Source organism: Podarcis erhardii (genome assembly GCF_964252035.2).
Source record: "Podarcis erhardii genome assembly, chromosome: 7".
Lineage (NCBI taxonomy): Eukaryota > Metazoa > Chordata > Lepidosauria > Squamata > Lacertidae > Podarcis > Podarcis erhardii.
This window is the reverse complement of record NC_138511.1, coordinates 2,708,482-2,726,002: the sequence shown is the minus strand read 5'-3', so window position 1 is coordinate 2,726,002 and position 17,521 is coordinate 2,708,482. Positions and strand designations below refer to the sequence as shown.

The window sequence follows — 17,521 nt, the reverse complement described above, 5'->3', positions numbered from 1 at the left end:
TTTCAAAGCATGACCAAGAAATCTGCAAAAAGCCATTCGAGACAGATGGGTGTTGGACTGGCCCTTGGCAGATCTGCAAGGAGCTCAAGTGCCTCTTCCATGTGACCTTCAGGCCCAGCAGGACTATTAGCTCTTTCCAACCTCTTCCCCAAGCAATACATTTAAAACGGGACAGGAGGAAATGAGGAGAGCATCCTGTTCCCCTGTCCAGTCCTCTTCAGCCAGCTCTTTGTCAAGGATTTACGGGGTGGGGAGTTCTTTCCTAGGCAGTCTTTGAAACAAACAAGAAGAGTCCCAGATGCAAAAGAGGAGGGTCATCTTCAGGATCAAACCCCTCAACCTCTAAAGACGTCTCCTCCTGTCTTCAGATGCTACTGGAACGCCAGACAACAAATAACTAAGCAAATGCCAGCCAAAAAATAGGGAGAAGGGGGCAGGATTTTCATGAGCTGAAACATTCGCTGGTAAGCCGGGAAGATGGTTCACAGTTTCCCGTTTGCTCTTCAATCCCACCCAAGAGCTTCACAATTTAAGATCCAGGTGTAATTGTTAGGTTTGCCCAGCTGGCGGGGGTGGGGGGTGGGAAGAGATACCTGCCTTGACCTACTCCAGGTGGGCCATAGCAAGGAGCAGCTCTGGCAGGTGGGACACAGTCAGACTGAAAGTCAGGGCACACGCAAGCCTTTTTGCGGGCAGGGCCACCATTAGGTTCTCACTTGGAACTTCCCAGCTTTGGTCATGTATTTGATCCCTTTGAAAGGCTTGTATTTCTCTCCGTACATGTCCAGGCGATTCACTTTCAAACCTAGGAGGGCGGAAAAGGTAAGGAGAGAGGTTGGGGGAGAACAACTGGGGAAGACCAGACATGGCGGCTCTGTTCTGCCTCCATTGACGGAGGTAGAAGACCCGAGTGCCCATTTCTGGGAAACACAGGTGAGGAGAGTGCTCTTGTACTCAGGGCCGGCTTGTGCACTTCGCAGGGCATCTGGTTGGCCACCGTGAGAACAGAGTGTGGGACTAGATGGGCCACTGGCCTGATCCAGTGGGCTCCTCTTAGCCCCTTAGGATGTTGCGACTGTTAGGCACATATGCACAGAACTGCTTAATCTTCATGAAACCTATTATGCTAGAGATGGGAAGGAGCAAAGGAGGGGACTAATTGTCTGCTGCAGTCCACTGAGCCATATAGTTTATTTCACATGTCTCCCTGTAGCAGTAAGATTGCTGCTTTGTACATCCCTGTCTTTAGGCACCAGGCAAAAAAAATCCTCTGTAACCAGGACTTCGGCCTTTAACTATCTATGGCCTTTTTAGAAGGGGGTGGGATGTTTTTAATATATCCCCTCCCCTGGTTTTAGTGTATCTCTGTGGGGTGGGTGAGTGGGTTGTTAAGTCGCTTTGGGTTGCCTTGGGCAAGATAATGTCATTAAGAAGTTTAATAAACTAATAAAGGTTAGGTGAGTGGCCCCAGAACAGAGTCCAGCAATGACCAGGATACCAAGTCAGAGGCTACAGCCTTCAGTTAAGGAGCCAGATCAGGTTCCTGGCTCCAAGCTTGACACAGGTAGTAAGGGAATCTCTGAGCTCAGCTCCCACAACACCAGGGGTCAGAGAACCAGAGCCAAGATGCTTCACCTGAGCTCGAGGAACCAAGTGCCTGCCCCTCCCAAATGACCTGACCAGGGACCACAGGAGGCGGGAGGCCACAGCGCCTAGGAGAAGTGGCTGTCTTCAGGCCAGAGGCTGCCCCTTTAAGGACACTGCTTCCCCAAAGGACGTGGAGCCAGAAGAGGCAGGACAGAAGGCAGAGGCTGAAGAGGCCTCCGTTCACTCCCAACCTTCTCGTAGCAAGTCACTCACTGGGCACGCTCCGTGCCACTGAGCCAGCTGACCGGCCTGGATGCGTGAGCTCCTCCAGGCACCAGACTGATAGGGCATGACAGAAGAAAGGGGATTCTCAAGGATGGCGTCCAGGATAGAGAATGTTTGGCCTAGGAAGACCTGCCTGCTTTGGTCAGGTGCCTCTTTTAAGAAACTGGCAAAGGGGACACTGGGCATTCATTAAAACACCAATCCCCCCACCTATTTGCCCAACAGAGTGGGAGCTTTTCAAGGCGGCTCAAAGCAACCATTAAGATGGAATAAGGGTGGCTTTTGTGTCAGCAACAGGCTGTTAAATTGCCTTGCAGGCCCACCATCCTCTGCTGTCGTCTGCTTTGGTTTATCCTAATTGGGTCAACTGAGAGAGAAATGTTTCAAAAGGAAGTGCGTAAGTTTAAAAAAGCGGAGTGTCACTGAACTCTCTGCCCACATACCGGAAATGGCCAGCTGCTGGATTTTGAACTGCAGGTTGATGGTGGGGTTCTCGTCCGGCTTGGAGGCTCCTGCCTGGAGGCTCATGGTCCCCTTCAGATTGGGCAGCTTTTGGGGGTTGATCTTCCCCACATCCCAAGACAGCAGCTTCACAGGAGAAACAGAAGACAGGCAACCACAGAGCTTGGAGTCAGTAAGACAGAGGAAGGTTGAAAGCCAGTGTGATGTCGTGGCTGGAGGGCTGGACTAGGGCCTGGGAGAGACCAGGGTTCAAATCCCCACTCGGCCATGAAGCTGGCTGGGTGACCTGGGGACAGTCGCTCACTCTCAGCCTAAACCCTCCTCACAAGCTTGTTGTGAAGATAAAACGGGGAGGAGAAAAAAAGTGTATCACCTTGAGTTCCTTGGAGGGAAGTTGTGATATAAAGGTAATAAATGAATAAATAAAATAAGGTTTGGGGCCTGGAAAGTGTAGGACTTGCAGTGCTGACACACAGGAAGGAAGGGTATCAGAATATGCCTCTGCCTTGACCTCAGACATACAGACCAATCTGCAACTAATGCACTGTGAATTTGAGTTTCCATCTCAACCCTCTTGTGTGCTTGTTCAGAAGCAAGTTCTTGCTCTATTCAGAGGACCTAAGTGTGGATAGGAAGCTTTAGTTAATCATCCAAGACACCCTTCCCAGGGTGCTGCTGCCTTTGGAATCAGAGGGTGGGGAGGGCAAAGGGAGGAAACAGAACAGGGACTTCTAAGCAGTGGTGCCCTCCCTGGGGAATTCATGGTTTGCTCACTGGACACCTTTCCTCTCTTAAAGCAAACTGGTCATTCCTATTGCTGCCATCTCCAGTTCCACTCTACTCACTTGACTGCCTTGGTGACTGCAAATTGTTTTTAACTTGGTTTTAATATATCAGTGCATATGCACATTGTGTGGCCTGTCTTCGAGTGTCTTGGCTTTGAAGACCCTCGAACTCAGGACGCAAGGGAGAAACGTGCTAAGAAGAAGGCCCGCTTGGCAAATCCACACCATGATCAACTACCACCCGGAAACCACTGTCCCCACTGTGGAAGGATGGGTGGATCCAGAATTGGCCTCCACAGTCACTTACGGACTCATTGCTAAAACTCTGTTTGTGGAAGACCATCTTACTCTGCTATAAGTGATCGCCAAAGAAAGAAAGAACATTGTGTGGCAAGTAGGAATGGATCTCAGGTTCTCATTTTTTCAGTCTTAATATCTGTACTCCAAATTTCTGTAGCAACTTGTGGATTATTATTTTTTAATCCTCCTGAAAATTCACCAGCATTTTAGTGCTAATTTCTCCTAGTGAACACATTTTGGTATACTATTTTTAGTAATATACACAATTTCACAAGCAATTTCCTGTAATATAATGCATTATTGTATGTTGTTTTCACTAATACATGTGTTTTTATGCAGTTTAGTATATATTTCTGTACACATTATTTGGCTGGAGAACTGCATGCAGAAATTGTGCCACTCTAATTGCCCTACTTTGAAAAGATGCTGAAAAGCATCTAAATGGGTCAAGGGGCTCTCATCTCCTCTCTTCCTGGAAGACAAGAGAAATTGTTCAAGAACCAGACTTTGCTGCCCCAGTCCCACCTCCCTTCTCACCTTTGTGACAGGATCAAATGTGTGCGCCCCCTGCGAAGGCGTGAGGGTCATGTTTAAGACTCCTTTGGGCATCTGGCTGGTGACCATCACCCCCTCCACGCTCTTCCCCATTGTCTGCTTGGGACCCACGGTGATCTCAAAGCGGCCCAAGGAGTTGCTGTCCCGGAAACTGATGTTGTGCTTCACATAAACAGGGATGGACACCAAGCTGGAAGAGAGGAGACACCATCGCAGCAGCAGCAGCAGCAGCAGTAAAGACCAGCTCCCCCCAACCTGGTGTCCTGCTCCGTATGTTTTGGAAAACAACTCTCATCAAGCCTAGCTAGCAGGGGAGTCACGTTTCGGCACTGTGGTCCAAACCGCCACCTCCCCCCCCCCCACTGTGCTAGCCAACGATGATGGGAATTGCAATTAAAAGCATCTGGAGCAGGGCACCAGGTTGGAGAAAGCTGCCCTAACCTGCCCGGTCCTGTGTAGGAGGAGAAGGATTTTTGTGGAGCCAAAGATGAACTGTAGATCTGAAACAAATTTGGGGGACGGATGGTGGCTCCCCAGTGCTTTTTTCCTTTTTAAATTTGGCTTGCAAAACTTCGAATTTACATTGTCAGCATTGCCAATGACAATTACTTTCAGATTTATAGATTTTAGTCAGTCAGTCAGTCAGTCAGTCAGTCCCTAAGCATCATCACCTTAAAATCCATGAGTACTGTTACATCCCAAAAGCAACTCTCAACACTGAATAGCAATGACAATATTTTTAGTTTGTGTAAGGTTTTGTTTCAGCTCTACTATAGAGCAGATTAGCTTTGTCATCTTGATTTTTCAAGAGCCAGTCTGACTATGGCAAATGGCACTTCTGAAGGTCACTGGGAGGGAGGTGGGGTCCATCTGTACACACCCCTAGCATCTAGTCTTCCCGCTGATCCAGGACAAAGGGGCTGCTCCTTTGTCTTAATTCTGCTCTTTCTGTGCTCAGTTTTAGCAAAGGGTCTGCAATATCCCGTTTCATCACTCCCTCTATTTCCAGCATTCAGGGATGTCACTGCTTATGGAGCAAAAACAGAAACCTCCAGGACTGAGTGTCTGCAGTGACCACTGAATACGGACTGACTTCTGGGGATGAGGAACAAAGCAGAGTATCCTGAACAGCAATACACCATGCTGTAACATTTCGTTGCAGGTTCCTTGTGGCATCTTCCAAGCCAAGGTTGACTTCATGCCACACAGTTGCTGATCTGTTTCTGGGCCCAATTCAAGGTGCTCATGTTCATGTTTGAAACCCTAAATGACTCAGGCCTCAAGTATATATATATATATTTAAAACCTTGCCTCCTTCCTTACAGACTGGCTTCTTTGCTACGTAGCTTTCGGCAAATGCTGGAGACATACCTCTTTACCCTTAGATGCCCGAGATGTGTGTTTTCAGAACATACCGTATTCTTGTGAATGTAGTATGTTCTGTTTTTAATTCAGAATTTTAAGTTGTTGTAACCCACCCTGGGACTTGATGATGAATTTCCTGAGAATGCTCAGAGGATTGAATCTATCTCAGCACCTACTTCTGTCCTATTATCATAGTACCATTGAGAGTGTCTTAACCTATAGTATATTATCGTGGTATGGGAGCAGCTCTGGAATGGATAAAAAAGCTTTACAGAGAATAATTAAAATTGCCCAGAATGTTACTGGGCTCCAACTACCAACCCTGGATGAGATCTTCACGTCTCGCAGCTTGAAGAAGTCACACAATATCCTGAGAGATCCCACCCATCCTGCTCACAACCTCTTTGAACTGTTGCCTTCGGGCAGAAGATACAGGACAATGAAAACATGAACCACACGCCTTCTGAATAGTTTCTATCCAAGAGCTCTGATTGCACTAAATAATGATCTCAGGGCCAGTTGTAAGAAATAGCAAGCAGTGAGTAGTAAGGAATGAGATAGGTTTTAGGTTATGCTATGCTTCTAGTAGGTTGTGTTATATTCTGGATTATGTATGTTTTAATAGATTATGTCTGAATAGGATGAGAGTGTTGGAGATACGTGCAAATGTGTATGTGAATCCGGTCTTGGGTGTTTGATTTTCGTTGTTGTGTATACTGTGTATATACGGACAATGACAATAAATTTATCTGAATCTGAATCTGAATCTGAATCTGAATGAAGTGTGGGCAATGAAGAGAAGAGAAATAAAATTAAAATCAAAAAGGGAATGGAGCCAATAAGAGGGTGGCAGTTCCCCTGGGTGGGGGAGAGGCACAATGTCACCACGAGGGATTCCTTTTCAAACCAAGTGTTTAGGGAAAGATCCTGGACCTTGGGAGCCAATGATTGCTCCCAACCCCGCTCCTTACTTCTGAGCGCTGACATGATATGACAGCAGACGGAAGTTCCCATCTGGAGGAATGAAGGAGAGGATTCGTTCTGATTCCCAACGCTTGAAACGCACACATGGGTGGAAGCTGACGTCGTCCAGCAACCTGGGATTCTAATGCAAGCAAGATAAAGACAGCAGAGATTTCTAACCAGACTGTTCTCTCTCCTGAAATCAGTGGGTTGTCTTTTCTGCTGCCTGTCTCTTCCCCACAGTTCCTGATGTATTCCCAATACCCATTTCAGAGGTCTAACTGAGGGCTGAGCCGTTGGGACTCTCCCCAGGTCACACACCCTCCCTGGCCAGGCATTGGACCCTCCTTGGGTAGGTGTCCTTGAACTTTGGTAGTGACTCTTGCTTGTCTGGATGGAGGAGGAGAGATGAGCAGGTGTGGACACGAGCCTCCTAGACAAAGGTTTGTTGCTCTGCTTGCTTTTGCCTCTGTCTCCATGCACCACTGTCATGTGGCCCCCAAGGAAATATGGCCCTTCAGCTGAAAAAGTGCCCCCCACCCCTAGTTTAAACCCTCCTTCCCACCACAACATTCTGCACTGCCTTCCACCCACACCAGCCAGTTCCTCTGGCATTTTCCCCCAGGGAACCTTGGCGGGTCTGCAGGACAAGCCCCACTTGAATGCCTGGACCTCAACAGCCATCAAGTGATGAAGGACCACACAAGCCCCGTCGGGCTTGATGGCCATCTTCCAGGCTTCCCTGACATCTGAATGAAGGCAGAGAGAGAGCAGGAAAAAGGTCTTTCTCTGTTGTGAGGCTCCATATAGCCAGATATGGAATGCCTTCCCTAGGGGTGCTTGCCTGGTGCTGACTTTGATGCTGTACTGTTGCTAGGCAAATAATTTTGAAAATTGCCTAAGCATCGCTGTAGGCAGCAATTTTCCTGCTTGGCTCCTCCTGCTTTTTTACTATCTGGCATGTGAATGTTTCTATACACCAACTGTTCTACTATATTACATATGCCACCCTGACATTTTTATACGGAAGAGCAGCACAGAGTTGTATCCAATTAAACTGGAACCATTGGGATTAATGGACCACCCACCCACGCCATTCCACTTCATTTGTTCTGCAATCTTTGTCCAACGCGACCACATCACTGCTGCCTGGTGGGCCATTATTGCACTATAGCGCAATAAAAGAAGGACAAAAAACAAACAGAATATTTACAGTATAAAAAAATACAAGATTTCAGCAGAAAGTTACAAGACATGCATGGATTGGAAATGAAGCAGGGTGTCTGCCCCAAAAGTTTTGCAGGCACAAGCAGTATAGCAAGTGGGATAGCCTATAACTGCCCCATCAACATCATGGGTGCAAATAATCATGAAGGCACAACAGAAAGGACATACAGAGGGTACCATAAGCTTGTGATGATCCTTAATTCAAGTAGGTCTACTCAGAGCATGAAAAAAGCAAGCAAGAGGTCCTTCCTCTCAAACTTTACCATAAAGGAGAGGGTAAGGTCTGGCATCCCAGTTAATTTCACGCAAGCATCAATCACCCCTTGGATTTCAGCCGTAATCGTGGAACCTGCCATGGGAAATAAAACCCAAGTGGGTCACAAAGGAGGCCAGGAAACCCGGGGAAATCACTTTGGACACTGATTATGGTTAACAGTAGTCGAGACTTTTCAAAATGGTAGATCACTTTGTAAGTTACATCTGAAAAGAAGCATGCAAACACCATCACTGACGAGTGAAATGAAACAAACAAGAGGAGGGGAATGCATTGAAATGTGTCTTCCTTTGGCCCCAAATGCTGCTGCTTCTGTTCATTGAGGCAAGGACACTGCTGCCTAGAGGCGATGCCATGTGAATACAGATCTATGTACCTGATTTGTCAATGATGGCATCTATCTCCTCAATCACATCAAAATAGGCCTCGTTGTTGGTGTACTTCACACCGGTTCTTCGCCAAGGAACAACAGACAGCTGTCCTGTGGGGAGCTGCTCTCCCACATTGGTGCTTCCTGAAAAGGTTAAAAGAGATGGCAGTAGACAAGTGGACAGCCAAACCCATTTCCTAATTTCTCATTCTCTTGTACCACAGCAAAACACTGCTCTCTCTCTCAGAAACGGCAGTATTTTCAGATTGCATTTAGTGCAAGGAGTTCCCACCAGGAAGAGCCAAAATATTTTTCTTCTGCATACCAGATTCATAGGGCAGAAGCTGTATGCATATGGAAGTTTGCAACTCTTGCAGCAAAATATCCCACAGCCCAAAGGGAGCAGCTAAGTCTCACTGAGGTTAATGAGAGCTACTCACACATAAATTTGCTCACATTTTTATGGCAAGGAATGCACCAAACTTGGGGGGTATTTGTGTCTTCTTGAAAAATCTTCTTTGCATATGTTCTTGCAGGTCTGTCTGGCATTCACCCTCCAGGGACAACTTCTGGTACAGTAGGAGAAGTCATATGCATGAACATTGTCTTATGCACACTGAAACTGTGTATAAATCTTACAGTGTGGGAACATGGGAGGGCAAGATCCCTGCTGGGATTCTGACTGTTCATTTGTGGTTCAGAACAAGTTATAAATAAAATAAAATAAAATAAAATAAAATAAAATAAAATAAAATAAAATAAAATAAAATAAAATAAAATAAAATAAAATAAAATAAAATAAAATAAAATAAAATAAAATAAAATAAAATAAAATAAAATAAAATAAAATAAAATAAAATAAAATAAAATAAAATAAAATAAAATAAAATAAAATAAAATAAAATAAAATAAAATAAAATAAAATAAAATAAAATAAAATAAAATAAAATAAAATAAAATAAAATAAAATAAAATAAAATAAAATAAAATAAAATAAAATAAAATAAAATAAAATAAAATAAAATAAAATAAAATAAAATAAAATAAAATAAAATAAAATAAAATAAAATAAAATAAAATAAAATAAAATAAAATAAAATAAAATAAAATAAAATAAAATAAAATAAAATAAAATAAAATAAAATAAAATAAAATAAAATAAAATAAAATAAAATAAAATAAAATAAAATAAAATAAAATAAAATAAAATAAAATAAAATAAAATAAAATAAAATAAAATAAAATAAAATAAAATAAAATAAAATAAAATAAAATAAAATAAAATAAAATAAAATAAAATAAAATAAAATAAAATAAAATAATAAAAATCTTCTCCACATTGGCAAGACAGATCCCATCACCATTAGCCCTGAGAACATTATTCTCAAACTGAGGCATAACCTCTTGGCTACCTTCATCCTCACAGAGATCTAGGATGAATGGGAGAAGTTGCTTTTTCAGGAAAGCTTTGTTTAGGTCCCCAAAGCTACAATGGGTACGTGCAACGGTTAACCATAGCTTCTCCTTACATTCAAACCAACAAACTATGGTTAACTGCTTCCAAGCCAACCAACTTTAGGCTGTCTCTCCATATTCTGGCTTGCTAAGAAGCCATTAATCATAGTTTCCTGGTTGGTACATAATGAGAAGCTATTTTTAAACTGTAGCTTCCTGGCTCATTTCCCCATCCTATGAAGGGAACAGCAAAGCAGCTGCATGTGGAGGAACAACGCTGGCTCATAACTTGGCATATTAAGCCAAGATTTGATCATCCAAACACAGCCACTGATGACCAAATGAGACTATCTGAAGGTAGGAGCTGTGGGGGTAGACAATCTGCATGCAAACCAGGAATGGGAAGCCCTCGAGATGTTGTTAAGGCTCCAAATCTCCTCATTCCTGACCACAGACCATGTGAGCTGAGGCTGATAAGAGCTGGAGCCCAATGTTATCTAGAGAGCCATAGGTTCCCTGCCTTCAGTGCAGACAATCAGCTCACTGACCTGTATTGCAGTGTGAGAAAACCTATTGACAAAAATTAGAAGTAGAAAGAGGTCAAAGCCAAATATGGAGAACAGTTGTTGAACTGAATATGGGTCAGTTGTCAGGTTGTCTACATGCAGAATAGTGTCTCAGAACCATTCAGTTGTCAAACTTGTTCGTGACAGTCTTCTTGACATCATCTGAACTGAGCTGAAAGAGCTACCTCTTCCATTCATTCCAGCTGTTCAGGAGGATAAACCTGGCTGTGCTCTTTGTCAAGAGGAGGTCCACAATGCCACATGTGCTTCCCCAGTGAAAACAGTAAGTCATGGGATCCATCTAGCACATGCAGTGAAGATTCTTCAGGAAGTTATGAACACCACCAGAGTCTGATGCATCTCTCATCAAATGCATCTCTCATTGATGCAACCCTGCATAAAATTTACTTGCAAGCAAATCCTACTTGTCTCAGTGGGGACAAACTTCCAGTTGCAAAATGCAGCTGTGAAACCTTTTTACTTCAAAGCTCTTACACCAGTTCTCCACTAGTTCACCTGTTAAGGCTCAGCCCTCGCCCACTACCAGGGATGGGAAAATCCAGTGAAAAGTGTGAGATAACTCTAGCTGCACTGCATCATCATCTAACCACCCCACCAACAAATGAGAATGCGTGCTCATCAGTTAACGCCATCCAATCTCCCTGCGAACAAATCAGTGTGAACACTCAATAAATAGGTTATTTGGAGACAACACACACACATACACAAAATCACAGACCTGTAATGGTGTTGACAACTGTCCGTAGGATGGTCGGGGGCTTGATCAGCTCCTTCAGAATGTTGGACTCAGTAGCCAATGGGAATCCATTGTCCAGCATCTCCTCCAGCACCTCATAGACCACCACGACATTGTCCTTGATGACAATCTCGGAGCAGACTCCAAAATAATCCTGTGTGTGGAAACAAGGTTAACAAGCCTCCTCAGGGTATCTGCTGAAACAGGCCAAAGAGGGAGAGCTCCGCTTATTCCCCATGAAAAGAAAAGCCAGAGGTGGTTTTCCTGTGTAGCAAGGTGAGGAAGCCACTTCAAGCAGGAGTTTTGAGGTATCACTGGGAGCAGCAGAGTGAGAGATGGAAAGTCCTGGCCCATGGGATACAATCCTGGGAGATGTTCTCTTGACAAGATCACAAGGAACAAATGGGACCATTTGGGACCAGATTAGGTCAGCCTTTTCCATCCACAGTCCATCTATGGGGGGGGGGCACTGCTACCCATACCAAAGTCCATTTGGCATGGGTTCAAAGGAGGGCCTTTTCCATTGGGGAGCCCATTTTGTGGAACAAGCTCCCTATAGAGATCAGGTGAGCATAGACAATGGAGGCCTTTTGCAGACAACTGAAGACCTTTCTGGGATTCCTTGACTATTGTTATAGAACTCCTTTAAGAACATTTTAAGAACCTGCTGGATCAGGCAGCCCATCTAGTCCAAGAACCTGTGGCCAACCAGAGGTCTGTGGGAATCCCAAAAGCAGCACTCGAGCACAAGAGCAGTCTCACCCACTGTGGTTTCCAGCAACTGGGATTCAGACAGAATTTTGCTCTCTTGGTTGCTGCTGCTGCTGTTGAAAAGTACTGTATATTGCTTGTTGATGTTTTAACTGGTGTTATTTATTGATTTTATGTATACTGTGAACCACTTTGAGATTTATAAAATGTATAAATGAAGAATAGCATTTCAGTATTAAAAAAAAACACAGTAAAGTAAAATAATTGGGGAACAATGCTGGTCCACCTGGAAGTGAACCAGAGCACTCTGTAATTGTGGAGAGAATGCTGGAATAGGGCCAAGGAGACAAGCATTTCAATGTCACCCAGCCAAGAGGCTCACAAGGCACCTTGGGGCCAGTGACTATTTACTGACCTTACTCCTACAGGGTCTTGTGAGGATAAAGTGGGAATATTTTGTGTGGTGGGGGGCAGGGGCAGGGCAGGGGGGGAGAGACCCATGCTTGTCACCACAAGTTACTTGGAAGAATTGAAGTATAAAACTATTAGAAGGAAGCATCTGGCCCTGTTCATTTCAGAACATCACCCTGGATTGTGACCCAAGTTGGTTTGGAGTTTCCCAAATCTGGGAGGGTGGGCTCTCCTTCTCCGTCTTCCCCGACCCTTTTCTTACAGTCACCAGGAAGCTACAGTGGTAACTGGAGGAGGAGAAAATGAGGCACATAAATAATGAAGGAGTGCAGAGAAGCATCCCTGATGCTCAGCTCATCAGATTACAACTCAGATTCCATCACTTGTTCTCATGTGCTGACAGGTAGTTAGAAAATTGTGGTGGGTGTGCAGTCTGAGCATGCCCAAAGTAAGAAAGGAGGTGAAAGCCATTTTTCTGTAAGGAAGGGTAAAAAATTAGGAAAGAGAACTGGAGCATCTCTGAGGTGGCCTTTTAAATGGGGGTCTAGGAGTCTGCATGGCCAAGAGCCCGAAAGAAGGGTGGTTCTTCAGTGGTGGAGCACCTGCTCTGAACGCATCTCCAGGTGGGGTGGCAAAAGACTCCTTCCAGAAGCCCTTTAGAGCTGCTGCCAGTCAGTGGGACTGGTGGCAGGCAACCTGTGGCCCTCCAGATGTCGATGGACTCAAACTTCCATCCTCCCCAGTCACCATGCCCAATGGCAAGAGATTGCATGAGCTGCAAACATCTCCTGAAAAGCGGTCTGAAAGCTTAACAAATAAATGACAACCTATCAATCAATCAAACAAACAAACAAACAAATAGTCCACCATCTGGAGGGTTTTGACCCCCCCCCCCGGCAGTGTAGACCATGGAAAACTAGATGGAGCAGTGGTCTGACTCTGTATAAGGCAGCTTCGTATGTTCCTGATCATGAGGTACCCTGTGACAAAACACAGAATCCTACACCAGTTTCTAGTCCTCGTTGCCATTTTACGTACCTGAAAAGTATCCACAACCCGATGAAGAAATTCAATGACAAAAAGCGGGGGTACCTCTGTCTGGATCACTGCCACAAAGAAGATCTTGTGCCGATAGACACTCAAGAGATAGTGGTGAGGGGTGGGGATCACAGGGGGCACATTTTCTGCCTCTGAGGCTCTTTCCTGTGCCTCAAAGAAGTAGTCACAAACCGAGCGGCTAACCACACTTTTCCAGTGTTTCTCAAGGAAGATGTCCCCAGAAGAGTTGATCAGGAAGAGGCTGTGAATCATGGCTGGTCCAACAGGGAAGCCCAACGCTGGAGATGCCTTGCCAAGTCCAAAGGAAGTTGGACTGTGCTACTTCAGATCTTTAAAAAATCAACAGTGACAAAATATATATTACTTCATTGAGTGTTATTGAGGAAGGCCAGGTCACAAGTGTTGTACTAGCACCTGGGAGACCAGGATTCAGATCCCAGCTCAAGCATGAAGCTCACTGTCTCTCTGCCTAACCTACCTCACCGGGTTGCTGTAAGGATAAAAAGATGGGATATAAAAGGAGTAATCAGAACAAATAAATCTCAGGACCAAAGTCATTTCACCCCCCGCCCCCAGTCCTTATTGCCCAGCAGCCACAGCAGCTCCCATCCAGCTGCTCAAGATGGTTCACTGTTAAAACAGTGTTTATGGAAGACAATCTCACTTGGCTACAAGTGATCGCCAAAGAAGCAGCAGCAGCAGCAGCAGCTCATGATGGTGTTGGGGTGGTTATATGCAATCTCAGTTTTAATACTGTTTGTGCCTTCAGAAGTTTAAGGACAGACCTACAGCTTTGTTTCCATGTTTAACTTCCTGCTGAAACCCTGTATCTCTTCCTGCTGCAATGAGGGGCCCCTCCAGGCGGCAATAATGCTGAGGAGGCATCCCAGAATAACCAAGGAGGGGGAATGATGTGTGATGTGAAGAGATACGCCCACCACTAATGCCCCATTACTGTGTCAATGACACCTTGCAGAACAGATCTTCAAAACAAAAAACAACACACACCCCACCATCCCCCGCAACCCTTGGCCAGTCTCCATTCACATACCCTCTCATGTCCCTCTACTTCAGCCCCCACCTCCTCAAATTTCAGAGTGCTCACTTTATCAATCATCTATTAAGCTTGAGCCAGTCTTGTCCCTTCACTTCCAGGTGCCCCATTACAAGTAAGATACCTTCCTTTCATTCCTAGCCTTCATCCAATTAGCTCATCCTGTGTTAAGCTTTGAAGACTACAGCAAACTGAGAGATGGTTCACACTTGCAGTCACAACCAAGAGAGAGTTGGAGTGAGAATTTCAGGTGTGGGACCATGGCAGGAAACGTGATGTGATTACGATGCAATCGCATGGATGGAAAGTAACAGCGACAGTATTTGCAGAAATGGTGGTGTGTTTCCTGCATGTACTGATCAGTTCCAGTTAGGCTTTCTCCACAGGGTCACATACCTTGTGAGGCTTGAGCCTGACCAACAAGCACTCTCTCTACAATGACATCCATGCACCAATGTCAAATATCAAGGGAATGCACAGGGGCATTTCTGACAATGCTGCATTTATGGATCAGATTCTCGCTTAGGGTTTGCCAGAACCCAAACCTCAATGCGTTTCAAGAGCAGAATAAAACTTCTTTTATTTGTGCAGTTGTTTGACAGCTGGGATTGCAGACTTTATTTAAATTTACAAGAATGTTTCCTTTCTTTGCTGCTTATAATAAAATGCTAGTATTACAAATTAATGTGGTACCATATAATAATATACTATGTGACCCCAAAGCTCTGCTGTGAATTTCTCCCAGGCTTTCCCTTAGTAATCACCAGGGTCTCCAGCATCCACATTCCTGTTCTTCTATTCAGGGATCCACAATTGCACTTGCCAGTCTTCCCCTAGAAAAAGCAAGGATAGCATTAGGGACAGCCTCTGACCTTCTCTGCTTGGGCGGAGTGGAGGGGCCACATTGCACCTAAGAGGCACTCAGCAAGTAGACTTCTCATCATTTTCCAATGGCTCTGAGGTTCAGGGCAACAAAGACAACACCCCCCCCCTTCCCACCTCAAAGTTGGGGAAGATGTCAAGGTATTCTCACCCCTTGCATTTTAAATAAAAGCACACATTCTACTTGTGTAAAAACACCAGGCAGGCCCCCCGCTGATTCCTGGACCATCCATGGGCCGGATTGAGAAGGCGATTGGGCCGCATCCGGCCCCTGGGCCTTAGTTTCCCTACCCATGCTGTAAGTCAACCCCCTACACAACACAGGTTGTAAATCTGCAAGCAACCCCAGCTGCAGTCTCTCAGTTCTCCAGAATAAAAAGCCCGTCTATGGATGTTGCTTGTCATTCCTAAAATCCTCATTACAACTGCATAGCTCACAGCTAGACATCCACAGGGTTGTTTTTTTTAGGAACCAAGAGCTCTACCCCCACATTAGAGCCTGTGTTATTTCTAAGAATTCCTATTACAATTGCCCCAGAGCACAGGGAGGATTTCTGCTAACTCGACTATTACTTAGTGATGTGGGTTAATAAAATAAATGAATTCCCCCTCCCCCATACAACTTAGGGAAATTTGCACTGAATAGTTTTCTGTTTCCATCAGAAGATATTGTGATGCATTGGAGTAATCTAATTTAGCACATTTGTTTTACTTGCATTTAGCAAATAGATTAAAAAATTAAAACTCCAAAGTAGCCTAATATTGAATTATTGCACTTGGTATCCATTTAACTTTTAAAATGGAAGCATTTTCATAGAAAAATAAAGAGCTGGAAAATGTGGAATGTTTTCAACTCAACATCACTATTACTGCCCTACTGTCTTCTAGGACAGTGTTTCCCAAACCTGGGTCCCCAGCTGATTTTGGACTACAACTCCCATCACCCTTAGCTAGCCAGACCAGTGGTCAGGGTTGATGGGAACTGTAGTTCAAAAACAGCAGGAGACCCAAGTTTGGGAAACACTGTTCTAGGATGCTAAGCTGAAGACCCTAATGGAGCTCCTAAGCATCCCCACTGGGACACCTTCATACCTAACATACCAGCACATGAGCCTGAGCCCCCCTCCCACTTACGCAAACACTCCCTTTCATACAACCCTCCACACCTCCGGAACGCAGAGCCCTATATCTTATGTACCTTTTCAGCTCCCTGTTCTCCATAAGTATGCACATTGCAACCCCATAGATTTCACCCACATGACCTCATTGAATCCCCATAGCCGTCTTGCCAGGGAGATTAAGCCGAGACAGTGATTGGCCCAAAGGGGCTTCATGTCTGTGTCAGGATTCGGTCTCGCTGCTGCACATACTGGCTCAAGCAGCCTTTGCCAAAGGTGGTGCCCTCTGCATGGCCATCAGCTGGGGCAGAGGCGAGTTGTAGTGGAACATCATCCAGAAGAGTGTTTCCCAAACCTGGGGCTCCAGCTATTTCTGGACTACAACTCCCACCATCCCCAGCTAGCAATACCAGCAGTGAGAGATGATGGGAACTGGAGTCCCAAAGCAGCTGGCAGCCCACGCTTGGGAAATATTGGCACCACCTTGGCCAAGGTTGCGAAGCGTTCCCCACTGGCGGAATCCCGCGAGACTGCGGCTCGGAACCCCCAGGGGGCCGCAGCCCCGCCTTCCCGCCCGGGGGTCTCGGCCTGCGACCCTCCCAGCCCCCCGCCCCGGCTCACCGGACGCTTCCTCTCCTCGCCAGAGCCTTGGCCACGCCCCTTACCCCGGCGGTCTCCGCTGATTGGTTCGCGGCAGACAGCCCCCTCGCCCTCCCTCCCGCCGGCAGCACCAGCTGAGAAGGGGGCGGAGCTCCTCCACGTCGGCCGCTGATAGGCTGGAGCGAAGGGGCAATAGCGGGGCGACCTGTCCGAGTGGCAGCGGCGGCGGCCCGTGAGCCTCGACCGCCGCGGAGAGCGGGGCTGGCGATTGGTCGGCAGCAGGGGGGCTCTTTCCGCGGCCGCGGGCGAGGCGCCTTAGCAACGGGCCGGCGCCCGAAGCCGCGCCTCGTCCGCCCACGCACGCGCGGCGCGTGACGCTCAGGTGGGCCTCGCGCGGAAAAGAGGGCGGGAGGGCAGTGACGTCATCGAGGAGCAGCCGCAGCGGGCGCGTCATTCTGGCTCTTTTCTGGGCGCCTGAAGAGCTGAAAACACGGCGGGGGGCGGGGGGCGGGGGGCGAGGCGAGGCGAGGCGAGGCCTGGCCTGGCCTGGCCTGTTCTCTTTCCCCGGGGAGCTTTCTCCCGCTCGCAGTGCAGAGTGTTTGAGGGCCGGGACATTCGCAGGGAAACCAAAATGCTTGTTTACAAAGCTATTGTACTACCAACCTTACTGTACGCTTGTGAAACATGGGCCACTGATAAACGCCATCTCCAGCTCCTCGAAAGATTCCATCAACG

The 17,521-nt window shown here is 46.1% G+C and overlaps 1 protein-coding gene across 3 annotated transcripts; it reads right to left on the bottom strand.

Moving 5' to 3' along the window:
* Positions 1-476: 476 nt before the first annotated feature.
* On the bottom strand, positions 477-16,929 carry AP3M2 (adaptor related protein complex 3 subunit mu 2). 3 transcript variants are annotated; one of them, XM_081870047.1, is made up of 10 exons: positions 16,808-16,887; positions 14,951-15,019; positions 13,112-13,461; positions 10,934-11,105; positions 8,180-8,317; positions 7,793-7,878; positions 6,311-6,444; positions 3,957-4,164; positions 2,316-2,460; positions 477-805 (listed from the first exon to the last, which is right to left on the bottom strand). In XM_081870047.1, the coding sequence occupies exons 3-10, from the start codon at positions 13,382-13,384 to the stop codon at positions 705-707; spliced, it is 1,257 nt and encodes a 418-aa protein (XP_081726173.1). In that variant the 5' UTR covers positions 13,385-13,461; positions 14,951-15,019; positions 16,808-16,887; the 3' UTR covers positions 477-704. The 3 variants fall into 3 exon arrangements, with proteins under 3 accessions (XP_081726173.1, XP_081726174.1, XP_081726175.1); XM_081870048.1 differs by lacking the exon at positions 14,951-15,019 and having other exon boundaries at positions 16,808-16,929; XM_081870049.1 differs by lacking the exons at positions 14,951-15,019; positions 16,808-16,887 and adding an exon at positions 14,880-14,900.
* Positions 16,930-17,521: the final 592 nt, after the last annotated feature.